The sequence below is a fragment of the Rhinatrema bivittatum genome, chromosome 6 (assembly GCF_901001135.1).
Source record: "Rhinatrema bivittatum chromosome 6, aRhiBiv1.1, whole genome shotgun sequence".
Lineage (NCBI taxonomy): Eukaryota > Metazoa > Chordata > Amphibia > Gymnophiona > Rhinatrematidae > Rhinatrema > Rhinatrema bivittatum.
Window position 1 is genome coordinate 254,267,774 of NC_042620.1, and position 20,100 is coordinate 254,287,873.

The 20,100-nt window shown below is 45.5% G+C and overlaps 1 protein-coding gene across 1 annotated transcript in view; it reads right to left on the minus strand.

The window, feature by feature from the left end:
• Positions 1-20,100, minus strand: part of STK36 (serine/threonine kinase 36) — a 164,804-nt gene that overhangs the window by 5,612 nt on the left and 139,092 nt on the right. The window contains exons 25-27 of the mRNA XM_029607939.1: positions 15,254-15,401; positions 14,804-14,972; positions 3,948-4,685 (exon numbers count right to left, since the gene is read on the minus strand). Of these exons, the coding sequence (XP_029463799.1) occupies positions 3,948-4,685; positions 14,804-14,972; positions 15,254-15,401 (1,055 nt within the window). The remainder of the gene's footprint in view (positions 1-3,947; positions 4,686-14,803; positions 14,973-15,253; positions 15,402-20,100) is intronic.

The window sequence follows — 20,100 nt, forward strand, 5'->3', positions numbered from 1 at the left end:
CGGAGAGAGTTCATTTTGAAGAATGACCAAATGGACTGATGAACCCCAAGATATGGGGGAGAGGTCTCTGGGAGCCGGCTGAAGCGCAGTTGATACCCCTGGTGGATGATGGAGAAGACCCAGTGGTCCGACATAATCCCTTCCCAGCGCTAGGTGAAACTGAGGAGTCTGCAGCCGACTGCTGGATCGGGTGCCAGGGGAGCCGGCAGCTGACTTAAGCTCCCTCGCCGCCAGTCAAAAGCCCATGGCTGGGGTGCCAGTTGGAGTCTGGGGGCCTGCTGCTGGCGGGGGGGGCAACCCTTGGAACTGGTCCGGGGTGTGCGAGTTCGAGTGGCCGGAGGGTAATATTTCCTCTGCCGGTAGAAGGCTTACGAGAGCTTTGCCTTGAGGATTTTCTGGCTGAAGATGGCCCTTCTGAGGGACTAGCAGACAGCTGCTGGAGGGTATCATGATGGTCCTTCAGCTGCACCATCGCATTCCGGACCTTGTCCCCAAACAGATTCTCGCTTGTACAGGGGAGATCGGCGAGCCTATCCTGGACCAGGCCATCCGTCTGGCACCAATGCCCATGGTGGCTAAGTGGGCTGCAGTTTCAAAAACATTGTAGGTGGAACGCACTTCGTGTTTCCCTGTTTCCAGACCCAGCAAGGCAATGGTGGCAAGTTAGAGTTAGAGTGATACTTAGCTTAAGTATGAATATTGAGTGCCGCTGAATGCCGCATTCTCAATATGAAGTGCTGCTGTGTGCCGCTGAATGCCGCTTCGTACTGTAGTTAAACATGTGTTCCTCGCAGGTCCACAATTGTATCGCCCTTGTAGGGCTGTTGAGTAGAAGTCTTGTCAAGAGTTCCCTTTCTGGGGTACAGCAAGCTTATAGACGCTTCCACAGCCCCTGCTTTGACAGGAAGGACCTTTAAATTTAGCGCTGACCGCACACAACTTACCGGAAGCAGCCGCAAATTTATAAAATCTGTCGCATCTATAAGCTTGCTTTACCCCTCAGGAAGGAAGATTCTCCGAAACTCTGCAGCGTCGGGTATTCTGACAGCGAGCGTCTAAAAGTTACCAGAAAGGGAACCCTTGACAGGATTTCTACTCAACAGCCCTACAAGGGCGATACAATTGCGGACCTGCGAAGAACCCATGTTTAACTACAGTACGAAGCGGCATTTAGCAGCACACAGCGGCACTTCATATTGAGAATGCGGCATTCAGCGGCACTCAATATTCATAGTTAAGCTAAGTATCACTCTAACTCGTAAGTTAATCAAGTGTTTAGCTTAAACAAGAGATATTTAAACTTCAGTCCAAAGCAACCGATGATTATACATCTCTGCACATAGAAGCTTTTAGCTCTTATGGGTTATCAGATACACTTCCTGGAATCCAGTGCATTATGATGGTTGCTGGACTATTACAGAAAATCTGTTTCCATATGTCCCACATCCAGTGAGAAATTAGTATATGTGTATCTGATTTTGTTTTTTCTCACTTTAAGAGGTTTTTTCAAATATAACAACAAGTAGGTGGCATCGGCCTTCCTGTTAACTCAAGATGGAGATGGGGTGCTCCCACATACGGAGGAGAAATTCCTTAAAAATATTGTGGATCAGAACTGACATGATCTCCTTAGGAGCGTCAATGACCTGGAGGACTTCCAGCATCTTGTGTCATGCATCGTCTTCAGCCATAGCTCTGACAAACCCCGCAAACGACAGGTCCTCAGGAGGTGACCAGCGCCGCTCCTCTGGAGGCAAAGGCGCCGAGAGAGGGTCGTCGGAGGACGAGTGTGTGAAGTCATCACCACAAGGGTCATAGGGACCCTCCTTCCTCACTTGGGCCAGGGCGCTGAGGGTGGGGGCCGTGAGGGGTATCAACCCTGGGCTCCGAGGACTTCGGAGGACACAGGGGCACCAATGGCACCGATGGATCCCCTGTCATCGAGGGGGTTATTGGCCATGGCAAGCCGGAGTGGTCCGGTAGTGGCTCGGGAAACCGTGGGTGAGGGCACCTAGCCCCAGTGGCCTGATCCTCCTTGGAGGACCCGAGGATTGGGATCGCTCCGGTGGAGGGCATTGGTGGCCAACATCGACAATGGAGGCTCGGGCACCAGTATGGGGGCCAGTGGTGCCGGTAGCTTAACACTCTGCAGTGCTTTGAGCACTGCCAATTGCGCCCTGCAGTCCAACTCCTCCTGGAAATCCTGAGTGGTCAGGACTGATGGAGGGGGACGAGGCATCGCTGGCTCATCCTTGGGTCCCCGAGGTGGCATGGTGCCCTGCACCGGGATCGGTGGGAAACGCCTCGGGCAGCTGAGTGTGGATGTAAGAGTGGACAAAAATGAGGACCTCATGATTCTGGCATTTACTAAATTGTATAAATATTTCTTATTGGCTAATATGAGGGAAATACAATTTAAGCTGCTTTACAGAGTGTACATTACTAGACTGTTAGGCTACAAAATGAATCGGTGGCCTTCAAATTTATGTTTGAAATCGAATTATCGAGAAGGGAGTTTGTTTCACATGTTTATGAACTGTCACAAATTAGGAGTTTTTTGGAGTCAAATGTTTGCATTTACTGAGTGGATTTTACGGAAGCCAGTGGCATGGAAGGGATATTTTGTCTACTTAAATCTTGATAACAATACTCAGTTCTTACCTGCAGGGAGGAAAAATAATTTGTGCAATGGCTTTTCTGCTGGCTAAAAAGGTAATTCTTACTTTTTGGAAGAGTGAAGAACTTCAGCCTTTATTAACTGGAAATCTTTAATGTTGCAAAATGCACAGATGGAACATAGTTGTAAGCTGACCATTCAACATCCCAACATAGTTGGTTACCCAAAGGGTTTTTTTTTGGATTATGTGATAAGGTGAAGAGGTTGTTTAAGTGCTACAGTATTGAGCTCTTTACTGGGATCATTGGGGATCTGTGGGGATTTAGTCAATGCCATTTGGGGGCTCAACAGTTTTGGATATTTGCTAATCCTTGACTCTCATATGATGGAGTGAGATAATTTTGTCTGGTGATTGTGTGAATGGTTTGGATGAATAGTTGTATGATTGGATTCGTGTATGGGGGGAGTTGATCCTTTTGGATTAAGTAACATTAAAAAATCACTGTATCACCGAGGTCAGTTGCTCTTATGTTTCTCATTGTGGCTCATACAGAATCTTTTCGTTTTTTTATATTTCAGATCTGTTTTATTGATCAAGAAGTCATTGACAATAAAAGAAAACAGTAGGGCGCATTTGTTTCTGATACACCCTACACGTTAACAGAAAACAATGAAACGTGGTAAGTTTTAAAACACAAACTAACTGAGAATCTGCTGTCCTGGATCTATAATGTTACAGATCTTGGCGATCTGAATACTTGACTCGCTTATATGCATGTCTAAGGACTTTGTTTGGATAGCTTCTCACTTTAAACCTGTCAATTAAAATTTGTTCTTGTCTTTCAAATACAGGCACATCAGAATAAGTTTGCTTTACCTGTGCAGATGTTCCTAAAGGACATGAAGCCTGCAATGAGTGTGATTTTTGTGCAAGCACTATAGTGGGTACGGACTGGGTGAAAAGAAGAAAATAAAACAGAGAAGAGAGACAGAAAAAAAGATGGCACAGAAATAGGAGAGAATAAAATAAGAAATAAGATGACAAATATTAGAAGAGACAATAAAATGAGAAAGAAAGAAGGGAAAGGAGAGCAAACAGAAGAGAAAACAAGGCAAAGAAAAGGCAGGCATTAGAATGGAATAGAAGGGGAAGAAGCAAGGCAAAAGAAAGCAATGCGAATAGAGAAGACAGAATGAAACATAATTAGCCTTCAAAAAGCAGAAGAGAAAGAAAAAGCAGTGGGAGAAAAGACAAAAGCAGAGTGAGGCAGAGGGAAGTGACAAGATGCTCCGGAATAGGCATGCATTAGAAATATGCTGTACTCCATACCTGGTGTATCCTGGGCTGCTGCCCAAGCACTCTTAGTGCTATCAGCGTGGCCTCCTGCACAGTGGGCTGTGGGTCACAACAGGCAGCCTCCAGGAGCAAATGAGGAGCCTTGTTCTGGACTAGTAGCTCCTGTAGTGAGTCTGAGTGTAGCCCAAGGTTCCCTAATGCTGAGGCTGCATTCCTTCGAGTGCCAGGCTGGGGATCACGTAGCAGCCTCACCATTTGGGGAACTGCCTCGGCCAGACACTGTGCCAGATTGCTATCCCGGAAGGCTGCATTTCCCACTGCAAAGCTTGCTGAGCGACGGACTCTGGCATCCTGGTCTGAAAGGCATTCCAGCAGTTGCTGTAGCAGGCTTGGCTGCCGCTGGAGGTCTTTGTTGAACTCTTTACCATGCCTCAACATATTGCCCATAAGCCCACAGGCCTTAGCTCTCCCTGGGCTGTGGAGAAGACGATGAAGTGGTTGGTAGCTAGAGTTAGGGCCTTGTAAGATTCTTTGCAGGAAGGTCAGATGGGTGGGGGAGACCCTGGCCACATGGGTGAGCAATGAAAGTAGGTCAGAAGTCAGCTGCGCATGGTCAGACAGCAGGATGGCAGAGAGGAAGCCACTGATTTTTTCTGTTGCTTCTGCTGTCTGCACAAATTGGTCAAGGAAGGCTCCGTCACTGAGGGCAAGGTGGCAGAGGAGGCTCATAGGAATCCCAGCCAGAGCTAGAGGCAGATAGTGAGAGCAGGCCTGGGGAGAAGACACAGAATGCACAGTAAGCAGCAGTAGCATGGGGTGAACCTGGAACAACAGTAGAAATGAGGATGCAGAACAGAGAAAGAAGAAGAAAGAAAGACAGAAACAGATAATGAAGATATAGATATGGAGAAAAATAGAAACATAAGCAAGAGAGTGACAGACACTGGCAGAAAGAAAAAACAACAAAAATGTGACAGACAATTCAAAAGTCAGAAAAAGAAGACAGCATGAAAATCCTGAAGAAACAAGTGAAAAAAGGGCTGAAATAAATGAGTGAGTAACAGAAAAAAAGAGAAAAATATAGAAAGACGTGAGAAAAATAAGGAGTAATATATAAGGCAAGAGATGAAATATAGAGAATGAGAAGGAAAAAGAGGACAGAGAAAAAAAACTAAAGCAAGAGACAGAAGTGAAGAGAAGAAAGAGAAAATTGAGAGACAAAAGGAGGAATGAGTAGAAGAAGTTGAGAAAGCAAGTTTGAAAAACAGGCAATGTTTTGGCAAAATCTGTAACAGCTGATATCAAGACAAAAAGCAAAGTTGTTTATCTGTAACAAATGTTTTCTGAAGATACCAGCTGGCCAGTCACTCAAGTGGGTTACATGACCATGTTCAGGGGCCAGACAACTATTACAAAACTTTCGGGAAAAGCCTAAAGGCCTTTTCTGTGCATATGTGGGCATTCCTATGTTGCAGTTGTCTCGCTTTGTCCCCCACTCCCACTATTTATTTATATTATTTATTTAAAAGTTTTTATTTCTCATGTCCCCCAATGTTCAGGGCAGGGTACGTAATATAACATACATAATAAAATAACATTTTAAAATAATATGATTGTTGTGTCCATCACTGTCCGACGTCTCTGCTCCGCCCACCTTACCTCGTTGGCGACTCCCTCCGGGGTTGATGGAAGGCTAGCTGCTACGGCGTCTCCAGGCCATCTTCCTCCGGTGTTCCCGGACCGGCTTGACGCTGCAAGCTGCCATGTAGACCAGATGCCTAGGGGCACGTGCACGCGGCCCGACTGATGTACCAGCGTTGGCGCGAACCTCAGGGGCATCCCCCTGAGATGACGTCACCAGCTTCAGATATTTAAGGTCTCAGTTTTCGCTAACAAGACGAGTTAGCAAGGGTTCGCTTCCTCCTGGTCGCTGTGGATGGGATTCGCTCTCCGCGACCCTAGCTACTCTGCATCCTCGGACTTCATTAGAGGTACCTGCTCCTCGGGGGCCTCACTTTCTCTTTTTCTTTGCAGGTTGCAGTCCGGAACCGGTACTCGCTCCTCGAGGGCCTACATCCCAGACTTGCTCCTGAATACCACTTCTGCTAAGAAGTCATCGCTGCTTACAACATTGTGAGTTTCCATCTATCTCTCGGAGCTTTCCCTGGGGCCAGGTACTCGCTCCTCGAGGGCCTAATGCATACCATCTCCTGGGCTGTCTTAAGAGACTATTGTGTGAGTGTTACCATCAAGGACTTGTTCCAGAAATCTGAATATACTGCCTACTCACTTTCTTAGTTTCTCTACAGCTCAGCCACCCTGGGATCGCTGTTCCAATACCTGAGGGACTACAGCCCAGCCGGGCACTTCCAGCTCACTACTGCCACCTCTGGTGGTTTACTATATTGTCTAATAAAAGAACTAGTGTGTGTCTCTCTACTACACTAAGCCTGACCAGAGGTCCCTCTCGGGATTTCCCCCGAGGGCGTGGTCACCTGCCACTGGTCCAAGGATCCACCCACAACTATTCTAAATAACTACAGATTGCTAATACCAGCTTTAACAACAGAGCTTTCTGACAGATTGCTAACTCCCAGCTTTCTCTACAGAGCTTTCTGACAATGATACAGAACAATAACCACAAAAGCTGCTAATAAAAAAACAACACAGAAACAAAACTACAGGGGCTATTCACTTCAGAGAGGGAGCAACAAGTTTAGGGATTGCCAGGAAGGTTATCTTAAATAGGTGTGTTTTCAGAGCTGTTTTAAACTCTTTAGGGTCCTTTAAAGAGTGCAAAGGTGAGAGAGGGAGTTCCAGAACACCGGCCTTTCTACTGAGAATGCCCTTTCACAAGTGACCGCTAATTGTGCATTTTGAGGAGAAGGTATGTCCAATAAATTCTTGTTGGAGGATTTAAGGATTCTTGAAGGAGTATAAAGACAAAGGGTGGTGTTAATCCAGGGAAAGGTGACGGTCATTATTAATAAGGTTGTGGAATTATGGCTGACAGCTTTTTTTGGATGTGCTGCTGCATGGATATCAAGTGAAGAGACTGTAAGACAGGGGATATGTGGTCATATATGTTTGTACCAGTAAGTAGTTGAGCCGCGACATTTTGTACCAGCTGGAGTGGTCCGATAGTATTGTGTGGAAAACCCATATAGAGCAAGTTACAGTAGTCAAGATTGGGATGGATCAAAGATTAGAGAACTTCTCTGAAATATGAAGGTTTCAAAAGTGATTTAGGCGACACAAGAGTTTTAATTTGGCAAAATAAGACTGGACTACTGTTTTTACATGAGGTATCATGGCTAGAGATGAATCCAACATGACACCAGATTGCGTACTTTTTTTTTAGTGATATGCAGTGTTTGGTTATCTGTATTTTCCATGGTGACGTTGCACATGGAGTACTGTGCACAATTCTGGTCACCGCATCTCAAAAAGAGATATAGCTGAACTGGAAAAGTACATAGAAGGGCAATCAAAATGATAAAGGGATGGAACAGCTTCCCTATGAGGAAAGGCTACAGAGGTTAGGGCTGGTCAGCTTGGAGAAGAGATGGCTGAGGGGGGATATGACAGAAGTCTATAAAATCATGAGTGGAGTAGAAAGGGTAAATGTGAATCAGTTGTTTACTCTTTTAAAAACACAGATTCAGGGACGCTCCATGAAGTTCGTAAGAAACATATTTAAAACAAATCAGAGAAAATATTTTTTTTAACTCAACGCACTCTGGAATGTATTGCTGGAGGATGTGGTAAAGGCAGTTAGCGTAGCTGGATTTAAAAAAGGTTAGGACGGGGGTGGGTGGAGCAAGATGGCCGCTCAGTAGCTGAACGCTGCGTGTGAGCTCCAGAGGATGAAACTCTGCTAAAAAAATTTCTTGCAAATTATTTTCCTAATTATGGGATGGAAGCGAAAGCCGCGAGGTGAGCCTTACGCTGCAGCGCCTCCGACTCCTTGCAGCGCTGGTCCGATGGACGCACATGTAGTCCGCAAAGATTCTAACAAAGGATTGCTGCCGTTGGAGAGAGGGGGAGGGGAAGAAGAGCTACCCTCACTGCCAGGCTCATTATCACCATTAAGCCCTGTAGAAGGAACGCCTCCCGGTAATCCGGCAGTAAGCTGGAATTCTCCTGTTTCTGGAACGATGCTGCTAGACCAATGAGTCATGCGACAGAGTTCGGCAGGACAAGACACTGGAGAAATAGTGATTCAAGGCTCAGGAATATTTTTGGAGCCGACCGGGGAGGATGAAGAATCACTGCTGGAGCAAGCTGGAGGGGCAGAGGGAGGAACCCCCGAAAGAACTGAGTTAACTGCAGTAAGACCAGTTGTATTTACCTTAGAAACCTTATGGGAGACAATAGTAGATATGAAAGCCTCTATCCTGGCTCAAATGAAACCTTTAAAGGATACAGTAAATGAACTGGAAGGAAAAGTAAAAATGGTGACTAATTTGAATTCTGAGCTGGAGCAGCAGATAACAAGCAACAGAGACCAAATAAGGAACATACAACAATTAGAGAATGTTACCATAAGGGAAAGAAAGAGCAATTCATTAAAACTGGAACAAATGGAAAATGTGATCAGGAATAAAAACCTGAGATTTATTAACTTTCCACAAATATCAATGATACCACCTTGAGATATTTTTAAAAGATATCTCCGGGAAGTTCTAAGTATAGGAGATACTGAAATTCCACCAATATCAAAGTTATTTTTTCTTTCTAAGTTCAGGCCTCCAGAGCAAGATGGAGGGGTTATGACTTTGGTCCCTGTTAGTGAACAACCTTTGGACATCTCTGCATTTCTAGAGACTTCCGATACTGAACTTGCAACACCTGCAACTTTGATAGCTTAACTTTAGAATCAGATAGAGTGGTTATAGAGTCTAGCCTAGTACTGCGGTTCCTCATGGGGCTCCTCCCCGTGGGAGTGGCCATCTCCGCAGTACCCAAGAATCCACTTCAACACCTCAAAACGCTAACAGATTGCTAACTCCATGGATTTAGCTCAGCTCACCGCCTTACAGGCCATTCCGGGCCTGGCCCAACGAATCTGCGAACAACAGAACTCGGACAATTTGACTGTTGCCTTTAATCAATTACATGCACAGATGAATACACAGACTACCGCAGGTAAAGAAGCTACACCGCCTAAAGTGACGGTCAAGTCTACAGTGCCTCTATCCGCTCCGACACGCTTCGTGGGTGAAGTTTGGAAATGTAGAGGATTTATTAATCAGTGTTGCATGACCTTCTCTCTGCAACCTAACCATTTCCCCACAGCTTATGCCAAGACCACCTATATCCTTTCGTATCTGGACAGAAGAGCGCTGGCTTGGGCCTCACCGCTGTGGGAGCGCAATGACCCTATCCTGAATGATCTTGCTGGGTTTCTTGAACTGTTTAAGTCAGTCTTTGATGATTCTGCCCAGTATTCGACAGCAGGATCAACCTTGGTTCATCTAAAACAAGGTAATAAACATTTACCAGACTTTGCCATTGAATTCAAGACGTTGGCTTCTGAATTACATTGGGACCCGAGGTGCCTAAAGACCCTATTCTTTGAAGGCCTGAACTCCTGGTTGAGATGCCTGAGACCTTAACGGAACTGATGAACTTGGCAGCAAAGATTAATCGCCGAATTCGCGACAAGGTTCAAGAGGTCAAGAGTCCCAAGTCTGTACCCAGTCCTACACACCCAGGGCCTGTTGCTGGCGAAGAAGAACCAATGCAATTGGGCCGCAGTCATTTGACGATTCCAAAAGAGGTTGGGACTATGTATATATTGTGGACAAGCTGGTCATGCTGTACAAACAAGCCCTATATGTCTGGGAAACTGGCAGACCTAAGTCCTGTGGGAGGACTCTTCTTAGGTCTAACTGCACCCTCTCCTCCACTCTCTCTTCCAGTATCTTTAATCTGCGGGCCTTTGGAATACCAGACCCTTGCCTTAGTGGACTCTGGGGCAGGGGGAAATTTCATTTTGAAACGTCTAGTGGAACATTTGTGGATCCCTACCACTACTATGACGCCTCCATTACTTTTGTCCTCTATTCATGGAGAGCCCTTACCGGGTGAAGTAACATAAGAACATAAGAAATTGCCATGCTGGGTCAGACCAAGGGTCCATCAAGCCCAGCATCCTGTTTCCAACAGAGGCCAAACCAGGCCACAAGAAACTGGCAATTACCCAAACACTAAGAAGATCCCATGCTACTGATGCAATTAATAGCAGTGGCTATTCCCTAAGTAAACTTGATTAATAGCAGTTAATGGACTTCTCCTCCAAGAACTTTTCCAAACCCAGCTACACTAACTGCACTAACCACATCCTCTGGCAACAAATTCCAGAGCTTTATTGTGCGTTGAGTGAAAAAGAATTTTCTCCGATTAGTCTTAAATGTGCTACTTGCTAACTTCATGGAATGCCCCCTAGTCCTTCTATTATTTGAAAGGGTAAATAACCGATTCACATCTATTCGTTCAAGAGCTCTCATGATCTTAACGACTTCTATCATATCCCCCCTCAGGTGTCTCTTCTCCAAACTGAACAGCCCTAACCTCTTCAGCCTTTCCTCATAGGGGAGCTGTTCCATCCCCTTTATCATTTTGGTTGCCCTTCTCTGTACCTTCTCCATCGCAACTATATCTTTTTTGAGATGCGGCGACCAGAACTGTACACAGTATTCCAGGTGCGGTCTCACCATGGAGCGATATAGAGGCATTATGACATTTTCCATTTTATTAACCATTCCTTTCCTAATAATTCCTAACATTCTGTTTGCTTTTTTGACTGCTGCAGCACACTGAGCCGACAATTTTAAAGTATTATCCACTATGATGCCTAGATCTTTTTCCTGGATGGTAGCTCCTAATATGAAACTTAACATCGTGTAACTACAGCAAGGGTTATTTTTCCCTATATGCAACATCTTGCACTTGTCCACATTAAATTTCATCTGCCATATGGATGCTCAATCTTCCAGTCTTGCAAGGTCCTCCTGTAATGTATCACAATCTGCTTGTGATTTAACTACTCTGAATAATTTTGTATCATCCACAAATTTGATAACCTCACTCATCGTATTCCTTTCCAGATCATTTATATATATATTGAAAAGCACCGGTCCAAGTACAGATCCCTGAGGCACTCCACTGTTTACCCTTTTCCACTAAGAAAATTGACCATTTAATCCTACTCTCTGTTTCCTGTCTTTTAACCAGTTTGTAATCCACGAAAGGACATCGCCTCCTATCCCATGACTTTTTAGTTTTCGTAGAAGCCTCTCATGAGGGACTTTGTCAAACGCCTTCTGAAAATCCAAATACACTACATCTACCGGTTCACCTTATCCACATGTTTATTAACCCCTTCAAAAAAATTAAGCAGATTTGTTAGGCAAGACTTCCCTTGGGTAAATCCACGTTGACTGTGTTCCATTAAACCATGTCTTTCTATATGCTCTACGATTTTGATCTTGAGAATAGTTTCCACTATTTTTCCCAGCACTGAAGTCAGGCTCACTGGTCTATAGTTACCCGGATCGCCCCGGAACCTTTTTTAAATATTGGGGTTATATTGGCCAACCTCCAGTCTTCAGTTACAATGGATGATTTTAATGATAGGTTACTGTGGAAGATGACCACGCCCACGGGGAGGAGCCCCGTAGGGAGCCACAGTACTGGGCTAGACTCAGGATGCACAAACACAGAATTTTGTCTTTTATTGTACAGCTGATATATACCACCAGAGGTAGCAGTCCAGGGATCCTTGGCAGAGGGAACCCGTCTCACCAAGGTGGTATAGGGAGATCCAGGAGTAGATTTCCCAGCACGGCAGAGCTGTAGATGAGACAGACTGAGAAATAGATTACTCACTAGATGGTAGCTATAAGGTTGACAATTCTACCAGGCAGAAGTAGATGGTTACAGGCACTGAGGCAGGGAGAACAGGCCCTCGAGGAGCGAGTACCTGATCCCAGTAAGGCACCTGAAAAAAGCAAAGGGCCCCTGAGGAGCGGGTACCCAGGTTAGAGAATACCCCAGAGAGAGCTTCCAGCGGCAGCACGGAAGTGGCAGAGGGGCTTAGACTGGACGGTTCCAATCCTTGCTAACTCAATGAGCTAGCAAACAAGCGTAGGCTAAATACCCAGACGTCACTCGAGGGTGACGCCCCCGAGGTTCCCGCCATGACGTGGCTAAAGACGGGGGTGGCGTGCGCGCATGCACCCTAGGAGGGTCTTAGGAGAAACATGGGGTGAGGCTTTGCCATAGCCATTCCGGGGACGCCAGAAAATGCGGCTTGCAGAAGTAGCGGTAGCCATCTTTCCAAGGCTAGTGGGGAGAGCAGAGAAAAAGGTGAGGCACAAGGGTCGAAGCCGTCTGAGACCGACGGACGCAACAGATGGCAAACTCTAGTTCTTGAGTGCCACAAGCAGGCCAGGTTTTCATGATATCTACAATGAATATGCATGAGAAAGATGTCCATTGTATGCAAATCTATCTCATGCCTATTCATTGTCGATATCCTGAAATCCTGGACTGTTTGCAGCACTCGAGGACTGGAGTTCATCATCACTGCTCTAACATCAATGTTGGACCCACGGAAGAATCTCAGAGCTCCCCCCCCGCCCCCACCCCCGAGCTGCCACACACTCCTTATAGAGCCTAGACATGTTATTCACCTATATTCTCTGGAGTGTGCAGGCTGAACTCAGGCACCGTGTCATATGTTCCCCTTACACATGGTCCAGCTCCAAAATTTACAAAACATAACATCTCACCCTCACACAGCAGATAATGGCTATCCAAGCCCCCAAAACGCTGTAAACCTGCTGCCTTGACTATTTGCTGGTGAACAGCAAGGGCCGATCCTCTCCTTTTTGTTGTTGTTGTTTTTTTTAGCTTTATGGCAAGACATCCTGGCCCACACAAAACCTTAAAGGTATGGTTAAGAAAAAAAATAATACAGGAGGATTCGAGGGGAAATGGTTAAGTCTTGGCTGGAACCCTCAAGCCAGCCATGACCGGATCCAATTTCCTCCAGATCCACCTGTTCCTGCAGGATGGAGATCTCTAATTCCGCTAGGACAGTGGGATAAGGGGGCCGAGTTCCTCCCTCTGAAAAAGGCAAACCACCTTATAATCGTTGTCTTCCATCATCGGGACCTCCCTGTGTCCCCTTCCTTATCTTGAGGCACGCAAGACAGATCAGGATCAGGAGAACATCCGCAGATGGCAACCCCTGTTCAGACTTCTCTGAGGAACCTTCCTCGGTGGCCCCAGACGGGCCCAGATGCCTCTGAATCCTGGTGGCTCCCAAAGCCTCCGAAAACCTGGACTTCTTCTTGGGAGGAGGATCTGTCATCCTCCGCTTAGAAAAGGGCCGCTCCGCGGCCTTGCGGGCTAAAAAGACTTTGTGCAGCAAAAGCACAAATTCAGGTGAAAAAGGGGAGGCACCATCAGAATCCTCTTTCAGGGGATCAATGTCCTCCTTTGACTACTTCCCACGGGCCCCCCCGGTCCTCCTCGGAGCTAAACTTGGCCGGAGAAAGTTCAGGCGGGAGATCCCCTCCCCTCGCTGCAGTCTTCTCCTTAGCAGCGAATGTATTCAAAATGGCCGCTGTTCATGTGCTCAGCGGGAACGGATCGCTGGCCCTTCGCAATGCAGCATTTGGCTCCCCGGAGTCTCGCTGCCTCAAAGCCGCCACTGCAGTACCTCCCAATGAGCCCTCTCCGCCAGAGAGGCAAAGGAAGTAGGGTACAGCGGCTGGAACAAGAGAGGCATGTGGAGCTATCCCCACATGCAGTGCATTGGCACCCCTTCAGCATGACTTAGACTGAGTGGCAGATGTCCAGAAGGAGGGAGAGCCACCGAGAAATTAAGTTGAAGCTGAACTCACCACCACTGGCAACGGGGAAACTGAAGCAAAGGAAACACACACACTGCCTTTGAAAATCTAGCAGACTATTCTTTTTCTTTCTTTCTTTTTAAACTTTATAAGAAATAGACAAAAAAAGAACAGTCTTATCTGGAAACTGGCAGGGCTTCTCTCAATCCTCCTGGAGATGAGGGAAGTGGACCACCAGCTATCACCTCAGGCGAAATCCAGAGAGCAATCTAGGGTCCCCAAGCCCTGTTCGTCCGTCCCCTACAACCAGGAGGGATGGTCCCACCAGGACCTGACAACCCCCTGGGAGGGAAAACTCCACTCTTCTTAGCCTAATATTTCTTTTTATTATTTTATTTAGATTTTTATATTCTGCTTTTCAGTACTTCAAAGTGTACATCAAAGTGGATTACATTTAGGTACTATAGGTATTTTTTCTTGTCTTTTTTATTTTTTTTTTAGGTTTGCACCACTTCCATCTGCTGGAGACAGAGAAATACTGAGGAACTGAAGGCACACTGGGTTAAGAGGTGGTGCCTGTGAAACTTTCTCTGTCTCCATCTGGACTGATCTGGATATGTACAGGGAACTTGAATTATTCAGCTGAAAAAAGTGCTAAATTGACTGCAATAGGGAAAGAAAAAAAAATCCCACATGTCAGTTAGCAGCAATGAAAAAAATCTAAAACACTTAAGTAATTCCAAAAGCTTGATTAGGAAAATAAGGGGATTTTTGTCTAAAATTATTTAGAAGAATCACAAAATCAGCAGGGGTCACTGAGAAGCTTACAATATTCAATATCAGATAAAAATGAACTGATGGAGCTGAGACAACATGGGAAATCCTGCGCATACACAGAAAATGATTTAGGCCTTTCCAGAAAGCTCTAAGGTAATCCATTTGGTGCAAAGAATGGTCATATAACTCACTTTTATGACTAGGTGAATCTGCTTGTCTTCAGAGAATTAGGGGCTTCTTGTATACCTGAAGGAGATGAGCTGGGGTCTTTGAATCTCTCAAGGCCTCCAGAGTGTCGAAGAATATCTCTGGGTCAAGGTCGACAGCAAAAGGGAAGCAGAGCAACTGACAAATCAGCAGAACTACTGCAGGGACTCGCTCAGGCATGCCTTTTTCATCTGTCCAGCTGCAACTGCTGAGGAAGCAACAGAAGACAACAAGGAGAGAAGCAGCAAAAGGATCATCATGCAATGTTTATATACTTGCATCCATATTGTATCCCTAAGCCCCACTGTCATCAGTCCATGTGCATTTCTATACCGCACTAGATTTCTACAACTAGTCATCACCAATCTCACTATATCCCTATATTTTGTGGTAACTTTATTACCACAACATATGCCTATGATCAGTCATCATTAGTCTTGACATATCCCTACACTTAGTTACTAGCTGCTCCATTGATTGATCACTTACACCCGGCTTAGCTGCTCCAGGAAATCAAGGGATAGTAGCTTGTTCAGGGTTGCCATGACGATACTGCTGCGATTTGCCAGGCACGGAAGGCATTGAAAAGGTTCATGGGTGAAGGTAAAAAGGACCAGATTAAGAAAGGTCTCCATACCTGGAAGGACAGGAAATGGAAAGATTATTATCAGACTGAAAACACATCAACTTTAAAAGGAAATGCACTCAACAAGAAAACAGGATTATTTATCTGTAATAGGTGTTCTCTAAGGACAGCAGTTCACTAGTCACACATATTGGTAATGTCATTTGTGCCAGTGCTGAATGGACTCCTCTTTCAAAGCTTCCTTAGAAGCTTCTGAGAATTTGTGGTAATTAATTCCTATGCCGCTGTAATGTACCTCATTTCTGTAGCTGAGCTACTGAGCTCCAGAGGAGAAAGAAAGAGGGTATGTGTGACTGAAGAACTGCTGTCCTCAGAGAACGTCTATTACAGATAAGTAACCCTCTTTTCTCCAAGGCCAATTCATGGCAGTCACACATGTGACTTCCTAACTAAGGGGTGTCTTTAAAATAAAACTGGTAAACAAAAATTATCCAAAATAAGAAAAAACCTTTCTGCTAACAGAGCAGGGAAAGCAAAGTTGCTTAACTCTAACTGGTGTTCTCCGTGGGCAGTAGAACAAATAAGTCACACAAGTGGGTGACATCATCCAATGGTGCAGACACAGAAAAAAGCTCTCTCAAAGCCCAGAAAGAACAAAAAGTTCTTCTGAGCATGCGTGAAGTTTCTGTGCTGCCATCGATGTACAAGCCACCTCCGTAATCTACAAGCTGAGCTTCAACTCTGGGGAGGTGAGTGGGATTGTGTGATTTGTTCTGCTTTCTACAGAGAACACCTGTTACAGGTAAGCAACTTTACTTTCTCTGTGGACAAGCAGGAATAAAGAAGCCACACAAGTGATGATTCCCAAGCTAAGGATGGCATGAAAAGATATTCTATAAAAATAGTAGATGTACAATTTGAAAGAGATAGCTGAGGGAATCTGAACTTATTGAAAAAAGCTCCATAGACCTTCTTGACCAAAACTACCATCATTGTGAGAATCGTTGTCCAAGCTGTCATGCTTAGTAAAAGAAGGCAGCATCCCTGCAAATATCCTGAATAGAGGCTTGATGTAAATGGACTTTAGAAGCTGCAGTAGCTCTATTTGATGAGCATTAACCTTTTGTGAAAGTTGGATTACTGCTTTAAAAAAGCAAAAGGAAATGCATTGTGAAAACCAGGATAAAAGTGTTTGCTTTCTTAATTGGATGGCCTTGCCTGTTTACATCATAGGACAGAATTAACTGTGACAATATCCTAAAAGGTTTTGTTTTATCTTAGAAAAAGAAGGTTCTTCTGCAGTCCAGAGTGTGAAGAGACTGTTCAGCCTTGGAAGAATGTGGCTTGATCCTTGTCATATGTAATATTGTGACTTCTATTGTCTCTTTTTGGATTTATATATCTTACTGTATGTAGTTGCTTGTATCTAAGCTGCAAAATAAAAATTATTTTCATTAAAAAAAAAAAAGAAAATGGGCAGATTAAATGAAATTGAGAAATCACTTTAGGCTAGAACTTTAGGGTAAATTCTCAAAATAATCTTATAGGGAAAAATTAGAATATATGGGGGTGAGGCACTGTGAGCAGTCTTAGGGTAGCCAGAGATCAGATTCAGGCTGGACGATGGGAGAAATTTTATATAAGCATCTTTATTAGTGACAAGAGAACAAACAAAAGCACTTCTGCTTTTCTTTACGGTTCAACAACACAAATGTATTACAATTTACAGTTCAGCAGTATTTTCTCTCTCTAGGCTTCCTTCTTCCCCCTGGGCCTCCTGTTCCCTCCTGGGCCTGGCTAGTCATACATCTTCCCAGGGACCGCCGCCTGGACCAGGATTCCCTGCTGTCTTAGGCTTAAGATGGATCAGACCAGATCGCTGGATCCAGTCCTTATTTATTTACTTACTTACAGAGATTTACAGCCCGCCTTATTACCAGACAAACTGTTCAAGGTGGTCTTTACAGGTTTTCTTCTGTATACTCCTTCATGTATCCTCCCCCTTAGTTGAAACTTCTTAGGCTGAGCACTTGCCCTTACTAGGGGTATATGCCTAAGAAAACCTCCATTCCTCCCTCCCTTTCCAGCCCTATGCTGGGGCTGTTTAACCCATCTATGATTTTTCTTCTTCATCTTATTTGGGAAATTGCTCAAGGGTTTGCAGAGTGCCCACTGTTCCTTGTTTGTCACAATACGTTAATTTACTTTGTTTACTGTGTATCTGCCATCTGGCCTGGCTTGGTTGTTTCTAAGCTGAACCCACGGTTTTTTAAACTGGGGAAATCACACCCTAAAACTACTGGATGTGGGAGCTCGGGAAGTATTCCCATATCCACAATGGCTTGCCCCGCCGGAGTCATTAGCAGAACCCAACTAGTGCTGCTGGTCTCCATGTATACAGGCGAGTGTTGCCTTCCCTCCTGTAATTAATCCATCCTCTCTGGGCTAAGTCTTTAAATATGAGAGTCTTTCCACATCCTGAATCCACCAGGGGCTGGATGGGCACCTCATTCAGCTCCACTGAAATTACAAAGTCTAAACGATTCCCATGTGGCCCATCTACCAAGTTACAGCTTTGCATTTTTGCAAAAGTATTTGCCTATTCTTGCTCCTGCTCTTCATTCTCCCATTGAGGGCAGTTTTTCCTAACATGTTCTTTCACTCCATAATGGAAGTAGACCTGTGGGGTTGTTCCGCCTTGATTTCAACAGTGCCTACAAAATGTTCAGCACTCCCTTCCTTCGCATGGCTACGTTCTCTCTTGTGCTGTTCCACTAACTTGTCCTCTAGCCATAGGCAGTCCTTTTCAGCATGGTTGTCCATCTGACAGAAGGAGAATGGCTGCGACGCTTGTTCTGTTTTAAGTTTACCCCTTCATACCAAGTGTTCTTCATTTTCTATTTTGTCATAGGTGCAACACTCTTCCTCATGCCCATTCCTAATACAAAGTGAGTAAAAAGAAAAAGTATCCAGACACTTGCTATTCCAAAGGGTGGATACCCCCGAGATTCCTTTTTTCCTTCAACTCTTTGATCATCGCTGCTTTGAAGGTCCTCTCTTGTCAATGCACATATTAGCCTCTAGTTTAGGCTGACATCCATGGCCTCAGTTTCTTGGTACTGGCAATCTCTGACCAAACGTTCTCACTTCCCACAGTTGAAACAAGCAGAGTAACCTGATGACTGTGCTTTAAGTATGGAGGCAGAGTTGTCCTGCTCTGAAGACTGTTTTTGGAGTCCTGTGCTGCCTGTGCAGCCTGTGCTGCCTGTGCAGATTGTATGTCCAGCCTCTGCACCTCTTCCGCATCAGCAGAGTTTGATAAAAGGCATCTGGCACTTCCAAGACTTTGTCCAGGACGTGCCTGCATCATCGTGGTATGTATTGCTTGTTCCAACTGGGTCAGTACTGTTTGCTGGTTGCTCACAAACACCAGCTGCTAGGCCACTTGTTCAGTCAGGGTATGGACCATTCCCCAGATTTTCTGCTGCCCCTCAGCAAGGGCCTGCATGGCTGACTCCAAGCTAGCCCACTGGCTCTGGTATCACAAAAGCTTGCTGAAGAGCTCTGCCCTTTTCTGAAACACTCAAACACAACTTCCTTTCTCCATGCAGGAAAAACCTGCTTGTTTGGCTCTGACTCACTATAGATATAAATAAGTACTTCACTCAGGCAAAGCTATCCTTCTTAGCCTGTTTGTAAATTAAACTTTCAGCTGCTGCTGCAGCGAGGCCAAATAAAGAAGAAAGTAACGGAAGGAAAAAATATTGGTGAATGTACAAGGGGCCGTAGCCAGACCGAACAGCAGCGCGCAGAACTGGAAATGCATACCTAGTATCGAGAGGCGGAGAAATTTGTGATGATCCTCGCGGATGGGTATATGTAAGTATGCTTCCATTAGATCCAGGGACGCCAGGAATTTGCCCTTGTGAACCGCAGCTATTACGGAACGTATGGTTTCCATGTGGAAATGTGAAATATTGAGAGCCTTGTTCATCTTCTTTAGGTCCAGATTAGGCCAGAAGGATCCCTCCTTTTTTGGGACCATGTAATAAATGGAGTAACACCCCGTCCTCCATTCTACTTGAGGAACCGGCTGGATCGCCCCGAGAGCAAGGAGCCGGTCGAGGGTCTGCCATACGATCTGAGCCTTGGTGCTCGCACCGCAGGGGGAGATCATGAAGAAGTCTGTTGCGTCCGTCGGTCTCAGACGGCTTTGACCCTTGTGCCCCACATTTTTCTCTGCTCTCCCCGCTAGCCTTGGGAAGATGGCCACTGCCGCATCTGCAAGTCGCTCTCTCCGGCGTTTCCGGAATGGCTATGGCGTTGCCTCCTGCCATGTTCCTCCCAAGGGCCTCCTAGGTGCACGCACACGCTATCCACGTTTTTATTCCAGCTATGGCACGAACCTCGGGGACATCCCCCTCAAGTGACGTCACGCCATCTGGATATTTAGCCTACACTTGTTTGCTAGCTCATTGAGTTAGCAAGGATTGGACTTGTCCGGTCTAAGCTACTCTGCCGCTTCCTGCTGCCGCTGGAAGCCCTCTCTGCCCTTCGGGGTATTTTCTAACCTGGGTACCCGCTCCTCGGGGCCCTCTGCTTTCATTTCAGATGACTTACTGGGATCAGGTACTCGCTCCTCGAGGGCCTGTTCTCCCTGCCTCAGTGCCTGTAACCATCTACTTCTGCCTGGTAGAATTGTCAACCTTATAGCTACCATCTAGTGAGTAATCTATTCTCAGTCTATCTC